This window comes from Scyliorhinus canicula, chromosome 28, assembly GCF_902713615.1.
Source record: "Scyliorhinus canicula chromosome 28, sScyCan1.1, whole genome shotgun sequence".
NCBI classification, from domain to species: Eukaryota; Metazoa; Chordata; class Chondrichthyes; order Carcharhiniformes; family Scyliorhinidae; genus Scyliorhinus; species Scyliorhinus canicula.
Window position 1 is genome coordinate 11198196 of NC_052173.1, and position 10753 is coordinate 11208948.

Sequence of the window (10753 nt, forward strand, 5' to 3'; positions counted from 1 at the left end):
GCTGCAAGCCACTCATGCCCATTGTGTCACTCTATGCAGATCCTGCCTCTCTGCTATACTCCTACATGGTGTCAGTATCTGAGCTGGTAGCTGCAAGTGTGAAATCATGTAACGGCGCTGTCTCTGTAGCCCCATACCTTCGTTTGGCATCTGCTGACCAATCAAGATGTAAAACTAAATGATTGAAAGGAATGCCAGCTGGACGCTCACTCTTTCCCCCTCATTCTCCTCACAGGTCTCTGGCTGTGAGGGCTACAGCCCAGATGAAACCAAACTCATTGGATTTGCACAACTCAGCATAAGATGACGATTCTCCTCAGCAACCGGTACCAAAGAATTCTGGGACGCCTCTCTATCAACACGACCTGAACCTCCCCTGCCCCTCCCCGAGAGCACTTTATACATGCTGTTTAATTATCATGCTTCTAGTCCTCAGCATATCAATACTGTAGTAGTAAGAGTTCAATATTCAGCAAGGGATTTTCAAAAGATTGTCAAATTACCCAGCCCTAGAATCAGCTCCGATTTCTTAACCATGTACGATGGGTTTGTGCCTCCTTGAATAGAGCAAAGTGTCTTAATTCAATTCTGGAATGATATAAAGCCATTTTATCTCCCTCTCCCTTGCAGCCTAGGTTCAGTGTTTGAAGGTAAGAAACCAGAGTAAGGTCTCAAAATATGAATGCACTCAGCTCATTTGATTTAGATTATTTGCCATTTAATTCACAGGATTAGTGTCATCCTTGCATCTCTTCTAGTCCTGCTAAATATTGGCATACTAGGGCAGCACGGTGGCCTAGTGGTTAGCACAGCTGCCTCATGGCACCGAGGTCCCAGGTTCAATCCCGGCTCTGGGTCACGGTCCGTGTGGAGTTTGCACATTCTCCCAGTGTCTGCGTGTAGGTGGATTGGCCATGCTAAATTGCCCCTTAATTGGAAAAAATAATTGGGTAATCTAAATTTAAAAAAAAAAATATTGGCATACGAAAAGTGTAACTGTGCTGACATTTTCCTCCAGGGAGATATATATGCTGCAGTACCACTAGATTCCCAATAAGACAGTTTTGTTCAGCTCAGATATTCCCATGTCATAGGAACTTTTATCACCAATTAAAATAGGGGAAAATTGAGGCAGCGACTTAGGAAGATTAAAGAGCTCTTAATTATAAATGGTTAGTCTCATGCACATAGATCAACAGTTAACAGATTAGTTGTTACAGCAGTGAGCAGGGTTTGGAAGGAGTTCTTCCACATTAATCCTATGGTTGGAGCCCAACAGTGACTTGTTACAATAAAACCAGCTGCTTAGAAGACCGTTCTCAGGTCAACTTAAAACATTTATAGGATTTTCCCTGCAATATTAAATTTATTACCTTGTAACAGATGCTCTTAACCTGGTTTGGGCTCATCAAAAGAATCCACAATATGAACTCAGTTTATGTAGTTCAGTCTTATTGGTGAAAGAACTGAACAGAGGAATATGAAAACTCGTCATTATGTACCATGGCAGGATTTGAAATCTGAAATGTGGCTCCTCAATATTCTATAGCCCATTGGCCTTATTGTGTGTGGGATCTGCCTGGACTTGATGTTTGTTCCCCCTTGGCGCACCCCACTGATCTTATTAAGTGGCTCAGCGAGGGAAACAAATAACTTTTCTTTTTAAATCTAGAAAAGCTCTCAGCATTTCTCACTGTTTGGGTTGGAATCTAATTCATTGCACGTCTGCTTGCCTCAGAGAATGTGTTTCAGCACCCCTGGCTCAGTGAATGAAAGGAGTCTTTCCTGTGCCAATCGAGAGCGCATCTCAATGGTCAGCCAAGGAGGGACAAGATGATGGAGGAAATGTTTGTGAGGCAGATGGTTTTTCTCAGTTGTTTAAAGCATTATTAATAGGCAGATATGATCTATATTTTTGAACGGGGGGGGGGGGGGGGGGGGGGGGGGGGGGGGGGGGGGGGAGGAGGAGAAGTTAGAGGTCGTAAACCCTGGAAAGCAGGTGAATAATGCACCTATTCCAGAATTCTTCTATTCAATGAATGTGGCATTCCAAAGTAAAGCAGATAGAGATTGTGATGTCACAGGTTTCCTGGCTCTAGCCCAGCCACACCCCATGTGCCAGTAGTAATAGGTTCACCAAAGCAGAGGTATAGCACCTCTGTGAATTAGACTTGAATTTGCACAAGCTTCTGCTTAAGAGTATTTATTATTCTGCACTTAGCAATGACATGATACTTCCTCTGGAGAAGAGGCACACCTCGGTAAGAAATATCCAAGTCTCCTTAGACTTCACTACATGGAAACAAATAGCTTTCTGAATACAACTTTAATCATGCAAATCAAAAAGGATCCCTGCATCAGACCCAGAATGCTCCTGTTTTAAAGTGTGATGCACTGATTCATCCTGTGCACCGTGAAGATGATCTGAAATACAGGATTTGTGAATGGAGATCTAAACCAGTCCCCTCCAAACCACAAATTACAATTGCTGCAAGAATCCAGGTCCAATTACAGAACAGGTCAGAGTTGAGAGGTTGTAAGTTGTCTCAAGCTCAGCGTCATTGCACAGTTCAGGGACAAGAAATGGGCACTTCTCTTTGGAGTGCCAGAAGTGAGCAGATCCCCTCCAAAAAACAAGCCATGGGTCTGACAATTTCAGGAAGTATGGAGCAGTTTGGGCCGAAGGGCCTGTCTCTGTGCCGTAGATTCTATGATTCTATATGGGGCGTAAACCCAATATAGACCAACAAGAAATCATTCTTATGAAATGAAACCTAGAATCTGTAAAAGGTGGACAGGATTCTAGAATGTGACCAGTAAATGGGACATTTCCTGCTCAAAAGTATTTTATAGAATTTAGTTCAGACATAAAGCTGCAGGACAACCCTCGAGTCACCAGTTGAAACTGGTCTAACTGCCCACAATGCTATGAGCCAGGCAATAGAACAAAAGCTCATTTTATCTTGGTGTGGAGTTATCTGCAAGAGTCAAGTATGTGGCCTCCAGATAGTGACTACTTACAGATGGGTTTTATTCAATCCCATTGTCAATGAATGTCCCCAAAGACATTCTCGTACGATGTGTGGCAACCCAGAAACACAAAGCAAGAATGCTTCAGGATCGATTCCTGGCCTGTGCTGAATTAACAAACTGAAACAATTAGCATCCCTCCCAACACAGCATCCATTATAAATACACACTTGGACCATCACTTTTACCAAAGTTAACAGAATTCCCCCCCACCCCCAAGTTTATCTGCTTCAGTCAGATTAGTGGGCGTATAGTTTATTAGAGAGAAAAAGCACTGACTGGACCCACTGCAGAGAAATACAAGAGTTCCTCTGTAAACAGAGCTAAGAGAAAGAGAGGGGGGTGCGGAAGGTGGAAGCAGTAGTACATTAATCTAAAAGCAATTTTTTTGAGGGAGCATTGTGGAGAGACAAGGGGAGGACAGGTTAAATTCTATAGGATCACTCAACAGTGCCCTATTTACTCAACATTATGGTATTTGCAAGTTCAAAAGCTGGGATACAGAATTGGCCATAGCAGAAAGTGGCACAATATGCCAGGTATTGCTGGCATTCAATTTAAAGTGGGCAAAGAGGGTGTGCATCACACTTTGTTCCAGACACAGCTATGAAATAGCCAGTATTCTGGGATTGAGACAGTTCCTTCATACCTGGAGAATATGTTATGCTGTATGGTTGCCATTTGTCCAGTTTTGGACCAGGTATCCAGAGATTAAAATAGAACCTTGATGGCTGCAAGTCCAGATTTGTTGATCAACATTGTTTTAACACCAGAATTAACCTATTGGGCAAACTGATATTAAAATAAACCAAATCAAGAAACCTGGGTGCAAAAGGAATAAAAATTCCTGCATATATTGCTGCGTCATGATGTGGAAACAATTAGAGATCATTAACATTTGTGATGGATAATTCTTCAGCAGTTTAGCACACCTCAAACTTAAGCCACAATCCCACATATACCCGGTATTATTTTGGCAAAATATGGCAACCCTAGATGCATGATTTTGGGATCTCCAAAGCATAGAAGGGAAACCAAGTTGTGTTCAGTAACCATTAAGTGCACGATTGAGGAAAGTGCCTTGTATTGCTGCTTTCCATGAAGGAGGACTTGGTACTAGATGTGTATGAACCATTGTACGGATTTATTAGTATACGGGTTTCAATGTATTAATGCTGCTGTTGTTTACATCCCATGGGTACTGGGTATACTGTATCCTCATGGAAGACTGCAAAAATTGTGACTAATATTTTATTTAAATGTCCTTGACATGAATGTGGGGAATTGCAAAAGAATTCTACCATTTTGCAAATGATTTTTGTTCTTAGACATTGTAAAAATGTGCCAGCAAAAAGCTTGTTGCACTAATGTAAAAGCTCTTACTATGGCAGTGACATGTGCAGTTGTGTTTTGTTGATTATGTATCTGGCCTTACATTTTGCAAACACTTATCTCCACATGTATTACTGTTGTTACAGTATGAAGCTGACACGGTCCTGGATCGATCTGTTCTCCAAACCTAAACCACAGACCATGGCAGAGAGGGGGATGGTTAAATTTAGATACAAGCAGATCTGTTCAGGACCAGTTCCAAGTTGGAGCGCTCCTCCAGCGCTTAAGTACTTCAAAAGGTGAGGATTGCAGACGTGTAAAACACCACCACAATACCCATATAGCAGTGAAAGTTCCAGCTACCTTGTGGAAAACAGCCTTTTAGATGAAACAAACTTGTATCCATAATTAAAACTTGCACACTTCAGCCCTAGCATCAATCCCAGATCTGGGTGGGATGCTAAAGTAGGCCTCAGTACCCTTGGCCTTGGAAGTAGTATAGGGCCACCACATCCTTCTCTTCCAATTAAGACCCTCCTCTGACCAAGAATTTACTTACCCCCTCATCTCTGCCTTCGTTTCATTATTGCGGTTTTGATTGACTGCGTTCCTCAGAAGCACCGTGGGACAATCTGCACAAAGATATTTGCACTAGAACCAGACATTCACAGCACAGAAGAGGGAACATTTAGCCCATGTGTCTTGTTCCGAGTTAGTGCAGACACATCGAACCCACTTCCTGCAGCCCGAAATGTGTTTAAAGATAAATGCTGGTTTGAATGGAGCTTTTACCGTGTTCTCCAGAAAATGACCAGACAGTCACTGCTCAACCCAGGCTGGTTTCAAACTGACTTAAGATGGGGTTCTGGCCTTTGATTGCTATCCTTCAATCTCTGTTGGGAGAGTGCCCAATAAAGGCCTTCATAAACATGCAATCATGGAAACAATGTTTACTGAGGCGGTGCTACATGTCAAAACATTACACAAAGTTGGTCAATTGCAATAGTTCCAAAGTGAGTAGCTGATGACAATATAGTAAAGATCCATTGGCCACAACTTACAAATCATCTCCACACATGACATGTGTGCACCTCTAAAACAAAACCAATTGTTTGGCAGCTACTTAAAATCAGACACTGGACCCTTTACATACGTGGAGGAGGCGCCCAACACTTGTTTTAGTTCTACCTGCTGAAATAGAACAGGGCTGAGTGGAGACTACACCAGGCCGGCTCTGGTCACCATTTTTGAGTGGTGGAATGCTTGAAGAGTGCATTTTTTCCAAAAACTTGTTGGGCGAGGAGCCAAGGGAGCTGCTCCGGCTGAACAATAGCCCAATCGCCCCCACTGCCACTGCCCAGCTGCTGTGACTGAACAATAGCCCAATCGCCCCCACTGCCACTGCCCAGCTGCTGTGACTGTACAATCGCCCGCACTAACATTGCCCAAGAGAGCTGCTCAGACTGTAAAATAGCCCAGTTGCCCCCACTTCCACTGCCCAGGAGAGCTGCTCTGGCTATACAATAGCTTGGTACTTAGCTCCAGAATGCTGTCAGATATTCATTTTCTTAAATGGTGAGCTACTTGTGGAGCAAATCTCAGTAATGAGAGCCAAGGTCCAACTAGGCCTCCCAGCTGGCACTTGTGCACATATCAGGCCTGAAAACAGATGAAAAGGAATTTCAATCAGTCACTCAAATCATTGTGTGGGATGGGACAGAGAGAAAACAGCTTTGGATAGGATTGGTATCTACATGTTCATGTTGAGACAGCGATAGTAAAATATCACAAAATCCAGAGTAAAAATGAGTTACATTTTCATACTATTAAGAGTTCATGTAGAAAGGTTTACACTTCAACCCTCAACTTTAGTCTCATCGGACAGCACTGGGCCCCATCTACAAACAGCAATCTCATTGCAGTCCCAACAGCAAATGTTGAGAAGCCCAATAAGGGATGACAACCCTAAATTATACCAGGTGAGCAGAAAACTTAATTCGGCCCAGGAGGGGAAGGATGTATAAATATTTGTCATTTTGTGTAAAAGAAAAATGACAGTTGACGTGGATGCATCTTAAAAACACACCAAACAACATCTCAGCTTTATGCTTCAAAAGGCAACTGTACAACAACCAGCACTTTGTGCCATAGAAAGAGCTTTGGTCAACTGGTCGGAGTTACGATGTGGTTTACGATCTTTTGTTCGCTCCCTGTCCTTCATTCCATGTTATCCAAGTAACACGACAAGTAAAGTCACAGCAATCCAATTGTTCAGAGTCTCTGCACTAATTAATTGCATCTTCACTTCATGAAAACAAGCATTTGTGGTCAAGTATTCTCTCCGTAGCGCACAACATGGACTAGTTCTCAATGGAGACCTGGGACTCTGTTTAATGTAGTTATGTACCAACGTCATGTTTAAGCTATTCTCACAACTAGAGTTAAATATTCAAAATCTCACCTTTAAAATCGGTTGCAAGAATCGGCTTGGCTCCATCAATTGTACGCCCAAAGGTCATGGATTTAAGCTACTACCAACACAAGCACACATGTTGGGCCAACATTTCAGAGCAGTACTGTGGGCATTGCTGGAAATGCCATCTTTGTGGATACTATGCTAAACCAAGCATTCATCTACCTGCTTGGGTGGATGCAAATCTCTCTTTGAGGAAGAGCAGGGAGTTGCCCCAGAGCCCTGGCCATCCTTCCTCTAATCAACGCAAATGATGCTTTATCGGGCTACTCATTATTTGCTGTTTGTGGAGCCTTGCTGTGATACAAATTGGCTGCTGAATTTGCCGACATTAGAGTGACACCCACTTCAAAAAGTAATCCATTGGTTGCAAAGCACTTTGGGACATAGAGGACGCAAAAGGCGCTAAAGTTCATTCATGCTTTCTGCTTGGTATTTTCTATTGATCAATACAAAATAGTGCCACCGACAAAATTCCATGCTAAGATTCTCCCAAAGGATTTAGCCTCCAAAAGCTTAACAGTGTGACCAACCCTAGTCAAACCTCCAGGCCCATGAAATCAACAAGAAATACAAGCGCAAATAGAATAAATGTCCCTAAGCTATGTTGATTGCCAAGGGCTTGCAGGTTGTAATTTGGATACCAGGAGATGTTGTGCTCATTCAGCAAAAACAAACGGTTCGTCCCGAAGTTCTAGGAAAAACAAATCCAGATGTTACCAGAAGGTCAATGGAGATGATTTCTGCTCCAGCTGTGTCTAAATGAGACGACAAAGGTTGTGGATGAAGCTGCTGAGGATGAACAAAAAAAGCATTGTAACAAATGAAGGACCAATTAGTGGAAGAACCATGGAAGTACTGGGATCAAAGACTCCATGTCCCCCGATCACCAAGAATCAAAAGCAGCACCCGACCTCCATCAAACTGCATGACAACTGACAAATCAGTTTGACAGGACACCTCAGGATCAAGGTGACAAGAGTTAATCTCTATTTGATACGAACATTTCATGCTTTTCCCCATCTCTAAATTTAGAGTGGAGAGAGAGGGAGAAAGAACGTTTGGAAGATTCAGAAAGTTCAAATGTGTTTGGAGGAATTCTAAAAAGAGAATGTTAAAAAGTTCGAAATAACAAAGTAGCTCTCCAAAAAAAGATTTGGGCACAAATTGGAACATCAAGAATGGTTAAGAATTTAATGAACCTCAAGTGAAATTTGTAAAGTCTATCAAAACTTTGTTAATAGCTTTAAGTCTCTGAACCCAGAGACAGCAAACCGTATAGAAAAAAGATGACGTGCAAGGTGCAAGGTTAGCTAACCTAGGATAACACAGCTGAGCAAAAGCAACTACTAGAGATTTTGTAACTCACCAAAAGCATTCCTGAAAAGCAGAATACCCCACCTACAAGAGCCAGATTTAAAAACGCTTACTTGCTTACAGGATGTGGGTATCGCTGGCAGGGCCAGCATTTATTGCCCATCCCTAATTGCCCCTTGAGAAGGTGATGGTGAGCTGCCTTCTTGAACTTCTGCAGTCCATGTGGTGTAGGTACAGTGCTGTTAGGGAGAAAATGCCAGGATTTTGACCCAGCAACAGTGAAGGAACAGCCATATATTTCCAAGTCAGGATGGTTTGTGGCTTGGAGGGGAATTTGCAAGTGGTGGTGTTCCCATGCATCTGCTGTCCTTGTCCCAAGTTGGAGAGGTCATGGGTTTGGAAGGTGTTTTCAAAGGAACACCTAAGGAAGGGGACATACAATTTATGTTTTTATTTCAGATGAATTGCCAAGTGCTGAAAGATCAGTGACACATTTAATATGAAACATAACCCTGCAAAGCAATACTGCACTCTTGGGCTTTGAATATAGCTCTCCAATACAGTCATTAAGCAAAGCCCAGCTAATACTATGATACACTGGACATTTAGGGCGAAGCAGTTAATGTAATTCTCGATGCTTAAGCTTGTGATGATTAGACATGCTATAAATGTTAAATAAAGTAATGTCATTGATGTACCTCTTTGCTGATTTCATCTGTGATCACTGACAAGTAAAATTACTGCACCCAGGAATTCAGTTTGGTTTGGCTCATGTAACTAATTTGGACTGGTTATAGATCTAGGACGAACCAAGCTTGACATCTTGCAAATTTTAGGAATGATAAACTCCAACAGGAAAGGAATAAGAAAAGAGAAAAATATTTTTCCCACACACCTTTGAAAAACACTGATGACATGGCTAACAAATTCACCATACATTCCATTCCAAAGGGAGGGAAAGAAGTTTATTTTACAAGAACTGGCAAAACCCCTCTGGGCCAATTCACAGCGTGGTTATTTATCCAAGAGATTAAAAATGAGACAGAATAGAAGCAGGAAGCTGGGATCTGAAGTAGACCACAGGACATGGTCACAGGTGGCCTGCTTTAGGGCAGCTTAGTTTACAATGTTATATCGCACTATGGGAGACATTTATAGAATGTGTGGCAGACAGAGTGTGTGAACAATTATTACATTTAAAGACACAAGAGTGGGGTAAGGCACTTTCAAAACCAGTTTAACACATTTTACAGCTCCCCACCCACCACTACCACCCAATTATCAACTGTGGTATGGCTTGGTACATAATAGTTCGCTGATCAAACACATGTATCCGTGTTATTTACTGCAGTGTAAACTTTCTACACTAAGCAATGCAATATTAATCACAGGGCCAGAAATGGTTTGAGATTCATTAGATGGTAATGCTGTGCACTTCTATGTAAAACATGACATTTTCATTCTTCCATTGAGGAGAGCACCACTCAGGTCAGAATGTGTAGAGGGGAGCTGCAAACAGACCACAGTTGGAGCTCTCCAGTTTGGAGCATATGCAGTGTGCTGTACGAAGGTATCAACACCAATTCAAATACTGTCCTGCTCTGCAATTTCCAGCACTGCCACAACTTGGGATGGAAATGTGGGTAGTGCAGGATGCATAGAAATTCCAGGAACAGAGAGCAGCGGATGGATTGTTTTTTGTTGCATGAAACATAGGGCCTCACTAATGGGAAGCCAAGGGGTGATAAAAGTGATAAAAATACCTGGTTTTCAGACTGCTTTAACATTCCAATTAAAAATATAAAAAAATAAATTTTGGGGCAGCATGGCGGCACAGTGGTTAGCACTGCAGCCTCACGGCGCCGAGGTCCCAGTTTCAATCCCAGCTCTGGGTCACTGTCCGTGTGGAGTTTGCACATTTTCCCCGTGTTTGCGTGGGTTTCACCCCCACAACCCAAAGATGTGCAGGGTAGGTGGATTGAACACGCTAAATTGCTCCTTATTTGGAAAAAAATAATTGGGTACACTAAATTTTTTTTTAAAATTAAATAAATTTAGAGTACCTAATTATTGTTGTCCAATTAAAAGAACGGCACAGTGGCGCAGTGGTTAGCACTGCTACCTCAGTGCCGAGGTTCGATCCTGGCTCTGGGTCACTGTACGTGTGGAGTTTGTACATTCTTCCCACGTTTGCATAGGTTTCTTCCCCACAACCCAAAGATGTGCAGATTAGGTGGATTGGCCACGCTAAATTGCCCCTTAATTGGACAATTAAAAAAAAATTAGAATACCCAATTCATTTTCATTGTGGGGGTGAGACCCACGCAGACACGGGGAGAATGTGCAAACACCACACGGACAGTGACCCGGGGCTGGGATGGAACGCGGGTCCTCAGCGCCGTGAGGCAGCAGTGCTAACCACTGCACCACCGTGCCGCCCCAACTGAATAATACACATCCAAAATATGCAGCCAACTGCATTAGTGCACACACAGGTTTATTCTTTTAAATAAAGGATTCCCTCCTCTACTAAGATTTGGTGCAAGTGTAAAAGAGGGCACCACAATGAGAGCACAGGGGAGAAACCAAAAGATATTTGTA

At 42.6% G+C, this 10753-nt stretch overlaps 1 protein-coding gene across 1 annotated transcript in view; it reads left to right on the forward strand.

Moving 5' to 3' along the window:
• The window catches only part of LOC119958098 (STE20/SPS1-related proline-alanine-rich protein kinase-like), a 112907-nt gene extending 111004 nt beyond the window's left edge, over positions 1–1903 (forward strand). The window contains exon 16 of the mRNA XM_038786327.1: positions 236–1903. Coding sequence (XP_038642255.1) covers positions 236–307 — 72 coding nt within the window. The 3' untranslated portion in view covers positions 308–1903. The remainder of the gene's footprint in view (positions 1–235) is intronic.
• Positions 1904–10753: the final 8850 nt, after the last annotated feature.